At 38.5% G+C, this 18,999-nt stretch overlaps 1 protein-coding gene across 2 annotated transcripts; it reads left to right on the top strand.

Annotated features, from left to right (window-relative positions):
* Nucleotides 1–8,185: 8,185 nt before the first annotated feature.
* Nucleotides 8,186–18,394, top strand: onecut. Of its 2 annotated transcripts, none has more exons than XM_017152954.3 (5): nt 8,186–8,676; nt 9,195–11,028; nt 12,092–13,032; nt 13,810–13,988; nt 16,174–18,394. In XM_017152954.3, exons 2-5 carry the CDS (start codon nt 9,239–9,241, stop codon nt 16,600–16,602), a joined length of 3,339 nt encoding a protein of 1,112 aa, XP_017008443.2. In that variant the 5' UTR covers nt 8,186–8,676; nt 9,195–9,238; the 3' UTR covers nt 16,603–18,394. The 2 variants fall into 2 exon arrangements, with proteins under 2 accessions (XP_017008443.2, XP_017008452.2); XM_017152963.3 differs by having other exon boundaries at nt 8,187–8,305.
* Nucleotides 18,395–18,999: the final 605 nt, after the last annotated feature.

Here is an 18,999-nt window from a genome sequence, read left to right as displayed (position 1 = left end):
AGGGGACGGGTTTTTTTATGCAGAAAAATATGCGACAAATTTGAAAACGATCGATTGAGCCGTTTAGAATTGCCGATGAACACAGACTGTCGAATCGTGGTTTCGAGAAAAACGCACTTAAAGATGCACTTACGCACCTAAAGTCTTAGAGGTTAGGGTACTATATTTAGCATAACTTCTAAAGTTTTTGTCGATTGACTTAAAACTTTTTTTGTATAATCTTAAGATGTTAATCCGAAAGAAAAATTTTTTTTAAAAAAATGTATATTTTTTTTTGCAAGACCATTCGGCAATATCATTCGGCACGGTGCAATAGAATGTGCCTTTGCAAGCGAAAAGCTTAAATATTTTGATAAAGAGAGTCGAATGAGAATATTTTAAAAAGTGTATTTAATTAGTAGAAAGTACAAACATTTTTCGTCACAGAATTTGATATCAGCATTTTTTTTAGCGATCGTCACTTTATTTTTACCTTGTTAAGAGGTTTTTTTTTTATAAACACTTAGGGGTGTTACGCGTATACAACCAAAAAAAAACTAATATGAAACGATGATCGATTTGATGTTATGTGGTACCGATTGATATTGACTTGATATATCTCAATTCGATATGCTCGAAATGTAAACAACAGGTCAGTTTGATGTTCAAATGAGTCTTTCTCTCTCCCACTCATGTAACTTTAAGCGGTATCTCGCTCTATTTCTTATTGAGAGAGTTTGTACTTCTTGTTCCCACCCTGCAGTTCCATTCATCACCTTTTTAGCAGTGAATCACCAAAAATTGAGCACCACGCGCTTAATCACTAGTGAATTTGTATGAAAAATAGCGTTGATTTTAAAATGGGCATGTGCTAGGAGTTCATCACTGACAGAAACTGGCGCTCATTCATCATCTGTTTATCACCATTTTTCAGAGCCTTTTTGGCAGTGAATCACTGCCAAAAATTGAGCACCAATCGTTCAATCACTAGTGAATTTGTATGAAAAATAGCGATGATTTCAACATGGGCATGTCCTAGGGGCTCATCACTGCCTAATTCATCACTAAATTCGGAGACTTTTCGGCGCTATTTTAGTGCCTAAATATCACCCAAAATCATCAGCAAAGAGACACATTTTCATCAGCTTCATCACCTACACACTGCCTATTTTCATCCCCTATTCAGCGCCCATTTTTATTAAAAATATTTGCAATTTCGTGGCCTTTATCATTAGCTTTACTTCTTTTTATTTAATTTTACTTCATAATTTTTTTTAATATTTATATACTGTTACATTAAAATAGTAGATTTTTACCAACTACGGTGACTTGTGGGGGTCTTCGGCAAATTCTCAGCTTCGGAAGTCTTGGTGGGCTGCCTTTTCGCGCATGAAGATTTTTCACGCATCCTCTCCGGCTCTGTAGGCTCCACCTGACCAATGGGAACTGAATTTGGAAAAGATATATTTTTATAAAATTATATACATAATCAGGGGTGTCACAGAAATCTCTTCCAACCGAAGACGGTTGGATTTTGCATTGATGCACGTAAGAACTTTAACAGATTTCGGTTGGAAATAATTTCTATGACACCCCCGATTAAGACAAGAATGATAAAAACTTACTTACCAGTGCAGTAATAACATCCTTCTGGGCTGTAAGACAAAATGATCTCATTTGAAATTATATTGTTTATGCACCATGTACCATTAGATTGACCAAAAAACATTACAAATAAAATATGCATGATGAGAAAATTATACACATTTGAAAATTACTTACACTCAAAATAAAATTAACCCTAAAGTCAAGGAAATCGCCCTACTTTTGTCTTCAAGACAAAAGACATTTTTCTATATTTTTGATTTTTTTTGACGTCATATTTCTAAATTTTAGGGTAATTTTACTAAATTTAAGGGCAAAAATTTCTAAAAAGTAGGAAATTTTCCTAAAAAATAGAAATTAAAAACAAAACTGTATACAGTGTGTCCCATTAATATTCGGTTTTTTTTTTGCAACTTCAAACGTGAATAAAAGGTATGAAACTAATAAAATCAAAAAATTTAAGGATGCAGGATTAAAGCTTGTTTTATTACTTTTTGCATAAATATATATATGTTATTACTTTTTATACCCTTGCAGAGGGTATTATGATTTCAGTCAGAAGTTTGCAACGTAGTGAAGGAGACGTTTCCGACTCCATAAAGTGTATATATTCTTGATCAGCATCACAAGACGAGTCGATCTAGCCATGTCCGTCTGTCCGTCTGTCCGTCTGTCTGTTTCTACGCAAACTAGTCTCTCAGTTTTTGAGCTATCGGGACGAAACTTTCCCAAAAGTCTTCTTTCTATTGCAGGTAGTATATATGTCGGAGCCGACCGGATCGGACAACTATATCTTATAGCTCCCATAGGAAGGATCGGAAAAAAAAAACTTTAAAAAATTCTAGCTTCGGTGTTTTTTGAAATATTACCTTCTACTTTTGGGGATGTTATTTTTTAAATATTTCTGAATTTCGAATTAATTATTTTAAAAAATCGGACTACTATATCATATAGCTGCCATAGGAACGATCGGAAAATTAATGGAAAAGTAATAGGAAATAAATTCTAGCTTCTTTGATTTTTATTGTATTATCTTCTACTCTAGGATATGACTCTTTTTAAATATTTCCGAATTTCAGTTTTAATTTGATCAAAATCGGACGACTATATCATATAGCTGCCATAGGAACGATCGGAAAATTAATGAGAAATATTAGAAAATTGAACATTTTTGCGATTTGTTAATTAATAGGAATGATCTGCAAGGGTATATAAGCTTCGGCTGGCCGAAGCTAGCTTCCTTTCTTGTTTTTAAATTTAACTGAGAAACATGTTCAAAAAATCACAAAATTTAATAAGGAAATAAACTTAATTTGAGATTTTAAATGCTAGCCATTATTGTATATCGTGTCCTTTAAATATTTTGGCATACTTTGACATTTTTCTTTTTGCATATTCTGAGCCAGTTTTACCTACTTAAAAAAAGGATGGGCAGGATAAAGTCAAAAAAGTTAGCAAGGGTGCAAAAAATTCTCGATTTTTTTTGTAGAATGGACGGCTAAACCCTTAGCCTACCACTAGAACTCCGTTTCAGCACAATCCTATCATCACGCCAGAAAAAGAACAACCGGATAACGATCAAAGGCATACGCCGCATATCGTGAACGATTGGCTGCTGTATTCTGCTCCTTGTCAATTAATTTCACCAGCACTAAGCCGGTACATATGTATTATAGACCAGGCTTGGGAAATTTTAAAGCAAAAATTTCGAAAGATCTATGTAAAAATCGTATGTAGACTTTTGTCGGTGCTATTTTTAGGTTTTTTGTTTATAACTTTAAAAGTTGTTGTTGTATAAGGGCTAGTACTCAACCCAACAAAAAGTCGTCCAAAACAAAAACTTCATATGAAACAAAATTTTTTGACGTTGTTTTTCATATGAAGTTTTTTGTTTTGGACGACTTTTTGTTGGGTTGAGTACTAAGCCAAAGAATGAAATTTTGGTTTTTGAGTAATTATAACATTTAAAACCAGATGGCATCATTACTTTTTCTGTAAAAGCTAAAGGTATTTTGTCCGCCACTGTATGCTAAAAACAAAATTTTGCTGTATTTACCCTGCAGGAAAAATGGGAACTAGTCTGAAAAACATACAACTAATATAAAGCAACCAGAATTTGTCTGGATACATTTGGACTACGCAGGGTCTAGAAAACTTGTGCTAATCGAAAAAATAAATAATACAAGACTAGTAAAAAAGCAAAAAAAAAACTTACAAATATTTATTTGGTTCTGGAATTAACTAGATGCAATTGAAACACCTATGATCCAAAACAAGAAAGGAAGCTATAGCTTCGGCAAGCCAAAGCTTATATACCCTTGCAAATCATTCTATTAATTTACAAATCGCAAAAATGTTAAATTTACTATTATTTCACATTAATTTTTTGATCGTTTCTATGGCAGCTATATTCTAACTTAGTAATTTTTTTAAAATAAAAATCAAAATTCGAAAATATTTAAAAATAGTCATATCCCAGAATAAAAGAAAATGTAATAAAAATCAACAAAGATACAATTTTTTTCCATTCAATATTGTAATATAGTAATATTAGAAAATACACCGAAGTTAGAATTTTTTTAACGTTTTTTTTCCGATCCTTCCTATGGGAGCTATAAGATATAGTTGTCCGATCCGGTCGGTTCCGACTTTTATACTACCTGCAAAAGAAAGAAGACTTTTGGGAAAGTTTCATCCCGATAGCTCAAAAACTGAGAGGCTAGTTTGCGTAGAAACAGACAGACGGCCTTGGGGGAATTTAACACAAAACCAATCAAACTGAATAATTTCTCGGTTCAATCCCCAGTCTTTGAAAAATATTTTTTTGATGTTTTGTTTGTCATGCCTAGATTTAGTTTTATTTTAAACTTAGTTTAATCTGTCCGAAGCAATACATATGTGAACAAGTCGGGTTGGTGTCCCGATTATTTAATACCCGTCACTCAGCTAAAGGGAGTGCGAGGTAGATAGATATGTAAACAATTTTGATTGCGTATAACTTTTTAATGAATGGTCTGATTTGAAAAATGTCTTCTACATTTCGATAGGTATAAATATACATAACAAAATTGCATTTATACTTCTCGGAAATCTTTAAAGATGTAGGCGCAGGGCACATTTTAAAATCGTTAGTGGGCGATTGTGGGCGTTAGAGGGGGCGTGGCGCTCGCCTGAAATAAACTTGCGCTAAGTAGGAGGCCCAAGAATATGTGTGGAAAATATTAACTTTCTAGCTTTTGTAATTTTCGATATCTCAGGGTTCATACGGATAGACAGACGGACATGGCTAGATGGACTCGGCTAGTGACGCTGATCAAGAATGTATATACTTTATGGGGTCGGAAACGCTTCCGCTACATCGCTACATCGATGTTTCTCGATGTTTTTGTTTTTAAACTTAGTTTAATCTAGTCTAGTCTAGTTAAAACAAGAGAGAACGCTATAGTCGGGTTGTTGTCCCGACTATCTAATACCCGTCACTCAGCTAAAGGGAGTGCGAACGCTGTGTCGGGTTGGTGTCCCGACTAATAATCGTAACTCAGCTAAAGGGAGTGCGAGGGAGATAGATATATGTTGACAATTTATAAAGCGTATAACTTTTTAATGAATGGTCCGATTTGAAAAATGTCTTCTACATTTCGATAGGTATAAATATACACAACAAAATTGCATTTATACTTTTCGGAAATCTTTAAAGATGTGGGCGCAGGACCCATTTTAAAATCGTTAGTGGGCGATTGTGGGCGTTAGAGGGGGCGTGGCGCTCGGCTAAAATAAACTTGCGCTGCGTAGGAAGCCAAAGAATATGTGTGGGAAATCTCAACCTTCTAGCTTTTGTAGTTTCTGAGATCTCAGCGTTCATACAGACAGACAGACGGACAGACGGACAGACAGACGGACAGACGGACAGACGGACATGGCTAGATCGACTCGGCTAGTGACCCTGATCAAGAATATATATACTTTATGGGGTCGGAAACGCTTCCTTCTAGCTGTTACATACTTTTGCACGAATCTAGTATACCCTTTTACTCTACGAGTAACGGGTATAATCACTGTTTTTGAGTTATGTCACAGTAAAATTCATAAAGCTTGTTAGGGCATTGCAAAATGTGATGCGTGTTTGGTTCAATCAGTTAGTGTGTCTACAAATCCAAAGGTCCCGGGTTCAATTCCTAAAGAGGGCGACCTACCTCAAAAAACGAAGTTTGTTTTAATTTCATTTAATTATCATTTACCGTATTTGATTACATAATAATTATCAGAATTCCTTTAAGGATCGCTCATATTAATTGACTACTAATGAGGAGAGCGTTAAGTTAAGCATCGTTAAGTACTAGTGAAATCCAAGAACAAAATGGTATAGACTTACATTTTAAGTTTTTTTCGTGAAAATATTTATTTTTAGTGTGGTTTAACAGCTGTAACGTAAATTGGTTAACATAAGTGTAACCAATTTAACTTCCTCTCCCAACTAGTATTTCACTGGTCCAAAACTGATTCCGTTTCCTGCAGGGATCTTATCCCCCACTTGGGTGAAAAACGAAAGGAAATTTGCTATAAACCTCGGCTTTCCAAAAGGTACTTCCTTTCTTGCTTCCTTGTGAGGCATAATATTTGACAATACATGGTTTTATTTTGAGTTATTATGACTTCAGTTGGCACAACTAGTGGTCATGGTCGCAAAATTAGATTCCTTAAACAACGGCAAGCGATAGCTCGTTCAGCAGCTGACGCAAAAACGGTTAAAATCGCAGTTAAGAACGACAGAACAAAAAGTTCACTACGCACAGTTTTTACATTAGGACTAGTACCTAAATACAAAAGGACAGCCTGAAAATTTCAAGTACAACATTTTGTACGAAAACTTTCATTTTGTAGGCTTAAAAATTAAAAAAAAAAACAGAAAATCGACTCCATTTAAGTTTTAACATGTAGATAGAAGCGTTTCCGACCCTATCTCTATAAATATATTATTGATCAGGATCACTAGCCGGGTCGATCTAGCAATGTCCGCCTGGGATTAAGCAGACATTTCCCATTAATTTTCCTGTCGCTCGTATGGCCGTACCGTCTGCAAGGGTATAGTATATATTTAATATATATACTGTTGGCGAATAGTAAAAGGCGCAGAATAGTATGTGGCCCTAGCGGCCAAACAGCACGTTTAAATTGCGCGCCGTGTTAACTGAAGATTCCTAGAACACTAAGGGGCTGAATTAAAATTTTGAGCTTTAAGCGCCATTCGTTAAAGAAATTACGAACCAATTTCCATCAATGTCAAATTTGTAAAAATAGTCTCATTCTGTTCGGGGCATTATTGGACATTGGACGATTTTTTGAAATAATTATTTTCTGAGGGGAAATTTCATGCCCAATGCAATTCTTTTGCTAAATATTTTGTTGGTCTTGAATCTTCGTGGTATTTCATGGGCCAGATTGCAGTCAAACCGAGCAAAATATCCCAAGTCGCGGTTTAGGGGAACAAAACAAAAATTTGAAAGCGCGAAACTTGTAAAGTATAATGGAATTGAAGAAATCAAGGTAGAAAAATAATAAACTATAACAACATTTTAGTTAGAAGGAGAGTGTCCAATGACTACAATAAAATTTTATGAAAATTATCTATTTTACCCTAAAGTTAAAAGCGAAAGAAAGTTTTCCTACAAAAGAACAACCTTTCCGATAATATTCCAATTAGAGGTGGAGAAATATCGATTTTTAGTAACATCGATGTTTTTGATGGTAATGTCAAAAAAACATCGAAGTTTTTGAATGAAAATGGACACTTCTGTTGGCTTGCCATTTATTTGCAATTGTTTCTACACATATAAAAATAAAGTATTTCTATTAATTTCCTATTATTTTGGGCAGGTAAAATGACCAATTAAATTTAAAATTCAGAAATATTTAAAAAATTATATTTCCAAGAACAAAAAGCAGACTAGGTACTAGTTCACGAAGATAAAGGAGGACAGGATGACATGACTAGATCGAATCGTCTAGAGATATATATCTTATGGGGTCGGAAATAATACCTTCAGGAGTATAACTATAAAAATTTTGGTAAATAAAATATTTGCCTTTCGCACCAAGCCCACAATTAATGAGAATTGGGACACTACGCTCATTAGTTTAATTGGGTTAATAAGTTTTTCATATTTTGCTATGAAAGTTGAACCGATACCCAAAAACCTAGACCACAAATTAAAGTGGTAAAAATTATACAATTAAAACGAAAAAAAAACGTAAAAAGCTTTAAAAGCTCTAAAAAATGCAATCCGTAAGATAAATATAAAAATCCTTAAGGCGCCAAATCTTATATACACCCTTGGTGGAAACATTCGGCCGTGAATGTAAAACATAAACCTTTCCACTGGTTAAAAATATAGATTCATTAACTTTTTTATCAAAAGAAAAATATCACGTTTCAAATGTGTTGAGCGAAGCAGTGAGAAATTGTAGTTCACTTTACATTCCAGTTCTCCTTCTCGCACTGCGCATGATCCGGCCTAAGGGGTGGGGTTTATGGTTTATGGTGCAGTATGTGCCTGTGGCAACCCTTAGCACTACGGTGGTGCGTTGTGGCCGTTCATTTCAGTTCAGTTCCGTTCTGTTAGGTTTGGTTCCGTTCAGTTCGAATTGGGTATAATTCGCGTGAGGCTGAGACTTCATGGAACGCGGCGGTCACATAACAAACTTTCGTAAAAACCACCCACATGTGTGTACATGTGTGTATAGACGTACATGCGTAGATAATTTTCTAGCCGTAGGATTCAGTTGTGGACACAAACAAGGCGTTGTGACGGAGGCCCTAGGTTTCCATCAGTTTTATATACTCAAAAGCTGTCTTACTTTGGAAAATATATCCTTTTCCGAAATACACCCGATTTATTCGTTTGGCTCAATCTGATTCGAATTCGAGCTCGGCTATTCGAACATTCCAGTCAAGGAACCGAACGGAATTATCTTCAAAAACCTTCCCTTCCGAGTGACTTGTGTGGTAGTGCTTTGCATAAATTTGATTCGAGATGCAAAAACAGGAATGAAGCCGCTTTGCTAAAATGTAGTTAAAGGCTACTCAGGATTTGGGTAAATACCTTTAAAAAACGGTACCTTTATTTTAATCATAGGAACGAACATTTAAGCCAATTTGTACACATGTAAAAATGGGGGAAATATTAGAAAAGTGCAAGCAACCCCTACCCTTTGCCTCACGCGTATGTGTAAGTGAGAGAATATACTTACGTGTATCTATGTTTGTGTATTTACGAAGCAACCCTTAAGGTCGGCGACGATGGCAACGACAAAAATATTCTGTGCAGCTAATAACAAAAAAAATAATTGAAACATAGCCTATATATAAAAGCCAGAAAGTCGGTTTAATTTTCATATTTTTAAGGGACATAAAGGCATAATTATTGCATTTCGATTTTAGCCTGTTTTATTATTTTGAAACTCGTTCTGTATCTGATCTGATCTAAAGGTAAACTATTGTAGGACCACTAACAGAAAGTTTTCAATACCATTGAAAATTATATAAACAAACCTCCATTCTTCGAAACGATAAAAAAGCCATTTACTATATTCACTTTATTCTTCCATTTCAGATGCACTTCCAGGCTAACGTAACTAAATCGACATCTTGTAAGGAATGGAGTCCATAAACGAAATAATTGACCACCAGACATTTAGTCAGGAGCTGGTTGAAGATGCCACAGAGTTCATCACTGTGGGACACCATTCGGAGCGGCAGTCCCAGTCGGACCCCCAACTGCAGGAGGGTGGACCTGATTCCGGCGAAGATCTGGCAATGTCCATGCAAACCATGATTGCCTGTCCTAGGCCGGACGGTTCTAGTGGAGGGAAGAAGCACCACCATCGATCCGGTTCTGGATCTGGGTCCGGATCAGGATCGGGATCGGGATCGGGATCGGTATCTGATTCCGTAGTCATGGTTATCGACTCACTGGGCCACAGTAATAGGCAGACATCATATCAAATCGTGCCTCAGCAGCTGCAGCCAAGAACAATGCCGTTGCCTTTCGGGCTGCTCCAGCAGAATAGGCACCACACGCAGCAGTGCCAGGAGCGTATCGTCAATGGGAGCCCCGTGGACTTTGTGGCGTCCGACATCAGCTTGGATGGTCTGACAGTGGACTCCATGACCCAGTCGGTTCTTCCCCAGGAGATGGCGATAAAGCAGGAGCAGAAGCTACTCATTGTCCAATCGAAGGCCCTGGATCAAAGTCATAAGCGCATTCGAATGCACGTAGATGTGGCGAGCGTAAGTGCAGGTCTCGGCGTCGACGTGGACGAAATGGATGACCTTTCTTCCGACGACGTCGGTTGCGACGACGAGGGCATAACGCTGAACAGGCATCACCAGCAGCTCTTGGAGCAGCAGCAGCAATACGGCCTCACGAGCCACCACCCTCACCACCAGTCGCATGCTCAGGCGCTTCATGGCTTGCACCACAGATCAACGCAGCTGGAAATGGGCTTGGATGGAGTGCACGGCGAGGTTCTGTCGGTCATCGTCCACTCGCAGGACAGCGACAAGGAGGTGGACGGCGAAGGAGAAGCGGATGGCGAGGGAGAGGGAGAGGGAGAAGGGGATGCAGAGGATGAAGACGACGATGATCGGGACTCGCGAAGTCGGGGGCAGCTACTCAGCCACAGCTCGTACCAGACGCTGACCTCGGTGAATGATCGAGTCTCACCACCGGGGTTCAGCCAGACATCCTATGCCACCCTGACTCCCATCCAACCACTTCCGCCCATATCGACGATGTCCGAGAAGTTTGCCTACTCTGGCCACATCTCTGGAGGAGACAGCGGCGACACGGATGTCAATGGTGGAGAGGGAGGTGGAGGAGTAGTCGAGGGTGGTGAGGTCACCAACCAGTCCGCCGAGGCTGCAGGAACGGGTTCTATCTCCAGTGGCAATGTGGCGTCTTCGGGATGCAGCAACAACGATTGCAGTTCATTCTCTGCCCTCACCATGCCCATGGGCAGTGGCCACTTGGGCCTAGGCGTGTTGGGCGGGGTGCAATCACCCTACTCCTCATACGAAAAGCTTTCGTCGATGATCTCACCTCCGCCCAACAACTACTTAGTGTCGTGCGATCTGCATGCTTCGGTTTCGGGACGCGCGTCTAACTCGACCCAACTGCAGCTAAGTCACAACGGGCACAAAAAAGATTCTGGGACAGCTCACGATCACTCCCACGGACATGCAAACGTCAATGGGGGGAAGTTTTCCTACTCTGGCCACATATCTGGAGGGGATAGCGGCGATACCGATGTCAACGGCGAAAAGTTTTCGTACTCTGATCACATCTCTGGAGGAGACAGCGGAGACGCGGATGTCAATGGAGAGAAATTCGTTTATTCCGATCACATCTCTGGAGCAGATAGTGGCCCCGATGTCAACGGAGGAACGTATGTAGATACATATGTCGCTAGAAACTAGAATTAAGGCGAGAAAAAACGCTATAGTCGGGTTCTCCGACTATAATTTTCGGTTAAATCGGTTACTCAATTCCGCGTTTATTTCTGTGGTAATCCTTTCCTGCGGGTATAATTTACTTACATCGACAAGTTCCAACATGCCAATCGGTCACACAAAAGAAATTTCATTTCAAATCTGATTAGTCGTGGGACCACTGATATCTATGCAGAGCCGACAGAACCGACCTTCTGTATTTTCAATACAAACTTATTGAGAAAGTGCTATAAAATAAAAGTGCATTGGCTCTCAAATGAACAAGAGAGAACGCTATAGTCGTGTTGGTGTCCCGACTATCTAATACCCGTCACTCAGCTAAAGGGAGTGCGAACGCTGTACTCGGGTTGGTGTCCCGACTAATAATCGCAACTTAGCTAAAGGGAGTGCGAGGGAGATAGATATGTAAACAATTTTGATTGCGTATAACTTTTCATTGAATGGTCCGATTTGAAAAATGTCTTCTACATTTCGATAGTTATAAGTATACACAACAAAATTGCTTTTATACTTCTCGGAAATCTTTAAAGATGTGGGCGCAGGACACATTTTAAAATCGTTAGTGGGCGATTGTGGGCGTTAGAGGGGGCGTGGCGCTTGGCTGAAATAAACTTGCGCTGCGTAGGAGGCCCAAGAATATGTGTGGAAAAACTCAACCTTCTAGCTTTTGTAGTTTCCGAGATCTCAGCGTTCATACAGACAGACAGACGGACAGACGGACATGGCTAGATCGACTCGGCTAGTGACCCTGATCAAGAATATATATACTTTATGGGGTCGGAAACGCTTCCTTCTAGCTGTTACATACTTTTGCTCGAACACAATATACCCTTTTACTCTACGAGTAAAGGGTATAAATATGGACTCGCTGGAATACGAAAGGACAATGGTCCAGCGAGTGCTTTCGCAGGTAGCTTACCGAGTGGCAGTCTTTCTAGCATACACACCCATACAAATGTTAAAATAAAATCTTTAACCAAATTTTATGTGTATTTAAAGGAATTGGCTCCAAATGCATCCCGAGCGGGAGGTGCGACTTCATATGCCTGCTGAGCTGGAGGCTCGGTTCCACATTCCGTCAGAGCGAAGATCTCGCCTGAACATGCCGTCGGAGCGAGGACACTTGAACCGACAACTTCCTCCGACCACGCCCATCTGCCCCCCGGATTGGAAGCCAGACGATTGGAAGCACGGCAACGGGAGCATTGTTAGTCTATCCGCCGATCTGCCCGTGGTTGTGTCCCTTACGCCAACCCCGCCTCCCATAACAGACGACTCGGTGACCGGACTCAAGCTGAATGAGCGCCTGTCCCCAGGGCAGAGGCCGCAGTATTTCCTGGACAAGGGTCAAGAGATCAGCACCGTGACAGCAGAACAGTGCAGCCCAAGCATCCATGCCACCGCGCACTCGGTGTGTGCCATCCACCAGCAGCCCCAATCAGCTCTCCTGAACGGATTTCAAGGTGCCAGCCAGCAGGCCAAGATTTCAGTCTCCGCCTCGCCAAAGGCGTCAGTGTCCTCTGGAGGAGGAGGAGGGGGATCGGGCCGCAACGGAAACGCCAGTGACATGGAGGAGATCAACACGAAGGATCTGGCCCAGCGCATCTCGGCAGAGCTCAAGCGATACAGCATTCCACAGGCAATCTTCGCGCAACGAGTCCTCTGTCGCTCGCAGGGCACCTTGTCCGATCTGCTGCGCAACCCGAAGCCGTGGTCCAAGCTCAAGTCCGGCCGCGAGACGTTTCGAAGGATGTACAAGTGGCTCCAGGAGCCCGAGTTTCAGCGCATGTCTGCTCTGCGGATGGCCGCTGCCCAAATTCCTCAGCGAGCGCCTTTGGGTTCTGGGATGGCACTTGGATCAGCAACAGGACCTAATAGCTCCATATCCACCATATCGACCGATTTGGACTCTCATGGCGGGCCACCAATGGCACCAAATGGTAAGTGGAATTATAAAATCGGTGCTCCACGGGCCAAACTCCAATCACTTGTTAAGTGGAAGTGACTACCAGAAAAGGCAATGACGTAATGAAGATTAATTGCTATTTAATTGATTGTTAATTAATTGTTATTTAACCGGCATTCTAAGAGCTAAGAAATCGTTATATATGGGCATTTCTCTGAGGATATTTCTGTGATTTTGCAATGGTATTGATTTTAGTTAGATACATCCTCAACTAAGCTAAGCAATTTGAGTTTCCTTGGATCTTTTTTCAGAACAAAAATGTCATTTATAGTCTTTTTTAGTATTTTTTTAAAGTTTCAAAGTTTGTAAGCCGTTTTTTTACGTTAATGTTGGAAAAACCAGCTAACAAAACGACGGAAAGAACTTTCTTTACGTTTTGCTACAACCGAAAGTTGAGCTTTTTTATATATCTTAAAAAACTAATAATGACCCAAAAAGATTTTTTTTAACCTGCTAAGCGTACGAATGTCGCTGGCGACAGCAGGGAATTACTATATTATATTGTATGGATCGGAAAGAACGAAACTAAATTTTCTTAGAACATCGTAAAGCAACGACTATATTTTGTCAGCCAAATCTTAAACCAAAGACCCAAAAGTAAAATGGAAATAAAAAACACCCATTTACACCTAAACTTATAAGTATTAGGCCGAATGGAGTCCCAGAAAGAGAAATATTAGTCAAAATCCGAGAAACTAAATTAATCCTAACCTAACCAAAACATTTTTTCCAATGCATTCAACTATTTCAGCTCCGCCCAATGAATCGAACTCTTCGTCTGCATCTACACCTGTCGTGAACGTTTCCGTTACCAACGTCGTTAATTGTCGACGAAAGGAAGAGCCTCAGATTGAGCAAATGCCTCAGCCAAAAAAACCGCGATTGGTCTTCACAGATCTTCAGCGTCGAACATTACAAGCAATTTTCAAAGTAGGTATACACATGGGAGCTCCTATTGGCAGGTTGTCATGTAACTAAAACGCTGAGAAAACTCAGTTTAAATTCATGTAGTTGCCTTATAACACTTAATTATAACCGTTATTCGTAGAGTCAAATTGAAAATGATATAATATGTGGAAGGAATCGTTACCAACCCTTTAAATCAGCGGTCGGCAGCGCCCTATTAAGTGAGCATAGAGTTTTGTTCTGCCCAGCCGCTGCTCGCTCACGTATACTGTAGAACAGCGGTCTGCACACACACTCTGGTGATCTGCCCAGTGCAATTTACTCATACAAATATTAAACAAAATGTTATTGTATGTGTGTGCCGACCGCTGCTTTAAATCGATCTATCGATGACCGTCTGCCTGTCTTTCCGTTCGCATGAATTCCGACATCTCGGGACCTACAAAAGCTATCACGCACAAATTGCTACTTTCTGTGATTATGACTTTTGCCCCTACATACAAATATATGGCTCAATATTCACCGAAAAAAACAACTTTTTCCAAACATTGGCCGTGATACTGATAAAGACGTCACGGAAATGTTCTTAAAGCGAATTAGACGATTTAAAAACAACCAAATAGTAGGCTTTAAGAACAATTTTGCCAGAATCACAACTTATTCATCCGAAACTCATACAAAACAAGAAAATAAGCTAGCTTCGGAAAGCCGAAGCTTATATACCCTTGCAGATCATTCTATTAATTTACAAATCGCAAAAGGGTTAAATTTCCTATTATTTGACTTTAATTTTTCGATCGTTTCTACGGCAGCTGTATGATATGGTATTTTATGCATACCTTGATTAGGGTGAAAGCGCGTGCCGATCGGGCGTCTATATCCTATAGCTCCCATAGGAACAATAGGGATACAATTTTAAATTTTTTTTTTTTCAATTATAAAATGTTTTGTTGTTTATTAATTCATGTTGCTATTCTAGTCAAGTTTTCATTCGTAAAATCTGCAAGGGTATTAAAATTAAAATCGAAATGTGAAAATAATTAAAAATAGTCATAACCCAGAGTAAAAGAGAATGTAATAAAAATCAACAAAGATATAATTTTTTTCCTAATAATTTCCATTTAATTTTTCGACCGTTCCTATGGCAGCTATATGATATAGTGATCTGATTTTTTAAATATTTAATTCGAAATTCAGAAATATATAAAAAATAATATTCCCAAGAGTAGAAGGTAATATTTAAAAAACACCGGAGCTAGAATTTGTTTAACGTTTCCTTTCTATGGGAGCTATACGATATAGTTGTCCGATCCGGTCGGTTCCGACATATATACTACCTTCAATGGAAAGAAGACTTTTGGGAAAGTTTCATCCCGATAGCTTAAAAACTGAGAGACGAGTTTGCGTAGAAACAGACAGACGGACATGGCTAGATCGACTCGTCTAGTGATGCTGATCAAGAATATATATACTGTATGGGGTCGGGAACGTCTCCTTCACTGCGCTGCAAACTGCAAAATCATAATACCCTCTGCTAGGGTATAAATATAGATTCTGGGACACCGAGGGTTTTGGGTCTGTTTGTTTGGACCCCTGATGGTCCGGAAATGTCTGATTATTTAATAAAAATAAAAAAATAAAAATACTTTCAATCATATATTTTTACCCCTTAGAGAAAAGAAAAATAGTGGATTTTTACGACTTTAGAAATATGTTTTAGTTTTATGAAAACAGAACTAAAATAGAATACAAATAGCTATTAGCTTCCTAAAAAACGTACTTGTCATACCCTTGCAAAGGTTATTATGATTTCGGTCAGAAGTTTGCAACGCAGTAAAGGAGTCGTATCCGACCCTACAAAGTTTATACATATATTATTGATCAGCATCACTAGACGAGTTGATCTAGCCATTATTTTTATTGTATTCTCTTCTACTCTAGGATATGTGTTTTTTTTTAATATTTCCGAATTTTGCATTAAATTTAACAAAAATCGGACTACCTTTTACATAGCTTCCATAAGAAGGGCGAAAAAAATAATGTCAAAATAATAGGAAAATTCCTTCCTTGTTTTTCTTCTCGCATCATAAATAAGGAACAAATTTAACCTTTGTTTCCTCTCGTTGGACCAAAAAGTAAACTGTTTAGGAGCTCTGATTAGGCTAGTATTTTGAAGCTGTTTAAAATGGATTCATCTATCACTTTATAGGAGACCAAAAGACCTTCAAAGGAGATGCAAGTGACAATCGCGCGGCAACTGGGTCTGGAGCCTACAACCGTGGGTAATTTCTTTATGAACGCCCGCAGGAGATCAATGGATAAGTGGCGGGACGACGACTCCAAAAACACCCTGCATTTATCGCACAGTCGCCAACAACAGCTAGACGAGCAGGAAGAGGACGAAAGCCACAGTCAAAGTCAGACTCCAAATCAAAGCCACAATCACACTCATAATCAGGCTACTAATAACAGCTTAACGCACGAAAACTACTCCAGTCTCCATACAACAGCCATGTCGCCCCTTGGAGCCTTTGACGAAGACGCTGATATGGACTTAGACCTGGAAAGTCACGACTTTGATTTGGTGGACCCAGACGACCATGGGGACACCAATGATCCAACCGGCGACATGTTGTGACAGCATATCCGAAGCAGTCGTCGAACGTGCAATAAGCCCGAAACATTGGATACAAAGCCATTCGAAAAATGTGCCAGTACTTGCCACATCACCCGCACCAGCACTCTGTCTCGTACGCACACGACTCCTTCAGGGAGAGCAATGAAAGTCAGTAGTCGTCGCAATTTAAAGAATAACGACGACGATAATAACGGTACCAACAGCGGGGAGGGCTATGACGATGACCGGGATGAGGGAGCTTCAAACCATTTGCATAAGACCGGACGACTATTAGATGAGAAGATTACTATGAAGCAAAGCTTTCACCCAGACGTACACGCGCAGGATGGCAGTATCTTTATTGATGATATGGGCGTCTCCAATTGCTTGGATGACCTAAAGGTAATGATAGTCTGCTGAGCACAGAAAGGTTGAGAAATTTCAGCGTCCATTCTGTAATAATTTGACTGCTCACTGATACTTAAATTAACAGATTAGTAATATTATTTTTTGTATAGGGAAACAATAGTAAAATTATAAAATACTTTGGTATATGCAATTTTTACCTATTCAAGTAGGTTCGAGACCTGTAAGATGAGATTTCATTCTTAATCATGGGAAAGGTACCTATTTGTAAAAAGTTTGACGCATTTTACACATTTGAGTTTATCAAGATTGCGAATTTTTGTAAGATAGCTATTTCGATTTACTTGACTTACTTGAAATTGAAATTTTTTACTTGAAATTGTATTCATTGCGTAACGGCATACGAAATGAAATATTGCCTTTTATCCGGTGTCCGGAGGACTTATCTGCAAAGTTCAATACTTTTAATTGCCTAATTAAGATTATTTCTGTTTTAATTTGTTTTTTAGTTTTATGGTAGATATTATTTACTTTTAGTTATAATCATTTGTTATCCCTTTTGGTAAGCTGTACTTTTTTACGAATTCATTAATGTACATTTATGGAGATTTCTTAAACTTTTACTGATGGATGGATTCATTTGTGAAACTGTATGAAACAAATACACACTAAACGAAGGGTTCTTAGGGCAGCATGACGAAAATTTAAAATGTCCCAAAAGCACATCAAGTTATTCCCGAAAAATGAATTCATTCCGTCAGTTAAACTTTAGGGACGCGTCAGATGCCATGTTTATTTGTATTTATACGTTGAATCAATGCTATTTTTACCTCTTTACTAAAAAAAAATGCAATTGGCCTTAGGCAAATGGATAAGAAGTCCTTGGTAAAGCAGAAATGTGTATGTATGTAGATATATTAGATTGAATAAAAATGATGATATGTAAATGGAGGAACCCAATTAAAAAAAAACAGAAAGTCAAAACAACTGTATCTAGTCAAATTTATAAGATAAAATGAAATAAATTTACACAGTTCAAGCAAATATTATAATGTAGCATTATTTATTCCACTTACACATTCTACCATACTCATCCACATTTGAAAAGATTAAAATGTACCTTTGTAATTATTATATCATTTTATGAAAAGAAATACGGGCCAAATATTGATTTTTTAATGTGAATATATCAAGAGGTACCGGCTAAAAATCGTAAACAAATAACACTTTATAAATAGGGTTAATAATATAAAGAACTGTATATAAATAAATTATCCAAAAAACCCTTCCAGTTAAGTTTGAATGCAAGATATTCCAATAAAAACCCGCTTACTTCATGGAAGAAACCACAATAAAGTTTGATTTATCTTTAAACTATACCAAATGGTTAAACAATACTCAAATGTCATTAAAGCAGGCACTATGTTAATAGCTGTAGGATATATTAAGCAATTCTTATTGCTTATATATATATATATACGCCTCTCGATGTATGCTAGTCAATTTAGTTTAAATAAAATTTAGCAACCTACTGCAAATGAGGGGTGGGCATGTTTAGGCACATTCATAATTTAAGTATTTATGTAAAAATCAAGCAATGCAATAATAAATTAAAGGCAAACTGAATAATGGAGTTTGTGTACAATTATGATTATTATTATACCCGTTACTCGTAGAGAAAAAGTGTATATTGTATTGTCTATCTGTCTGGATGAACGCTGAGATCTCGGAAACTACAAAAGCTAGAAGGTTGAGATTTCCCACACATATTCTTGGGCTTCTTACGCAGCGCAAGTTTATTATAGCCGAGCGCCACGTCCCTCAAACGCCCACAATCACCCACTAACGATTTTAAAATGTGTCTGGCGCCCATACCTTTAAAGATTTCCGAGAAGTATAAATGCAATTTTGTTGTGTATATTTATACCTATCAAAGTGTAGAAGACATTTTTGAAATCGGATCATTAATTAAAAAGTTATAGCCGAGTAACGGGTATTAGATAGTCGGGACACGAACCCAACTATAGCGTTCTCTCTTGTTATACCCGTTAC

The sequence above is a fragment of the Drosophila takahashii genome, chromosome 4, assembly GCF_030179915.1.
Source record: "Drosophila takahashii strain IR98-3 E-12201 chromosome 4, DtakHiC1v2, whole genome shotgun sequence".
Lineage (NCBI taxonomy): Eukaryota > Metazoa > Arthropoda > Insecta > Diptera > Drosophilidae > Drosophila > Drosophila takahashii.
Note: the sequence above shows the minus strand (reverse complement) of the source record. Positions and strands in the feature narration are given on the sequence as shown.

Coding starts and splice junctions, on each gene's coding strand:
- onecut (XM_017152954.3), top strand. CDS start 9,239: ATGGAGTCCATAAACGAAATAATTGACCACCAGACATTTAGTCAGGAG. Junction 11,029..12,091: donor CCCGATGTCAACGGAGGAAC/GTATGTAGATAC, acceptor GTGTATTTAAAG/GAATTGGCTCCAAATGCATC. Junction 13,989..16,173: donor CATTACAAGCAATTTTCAAA/GTAGGTATACAC, acceptor ATCACTTTATAG/GAGACCAAAAGACCTTCAAA.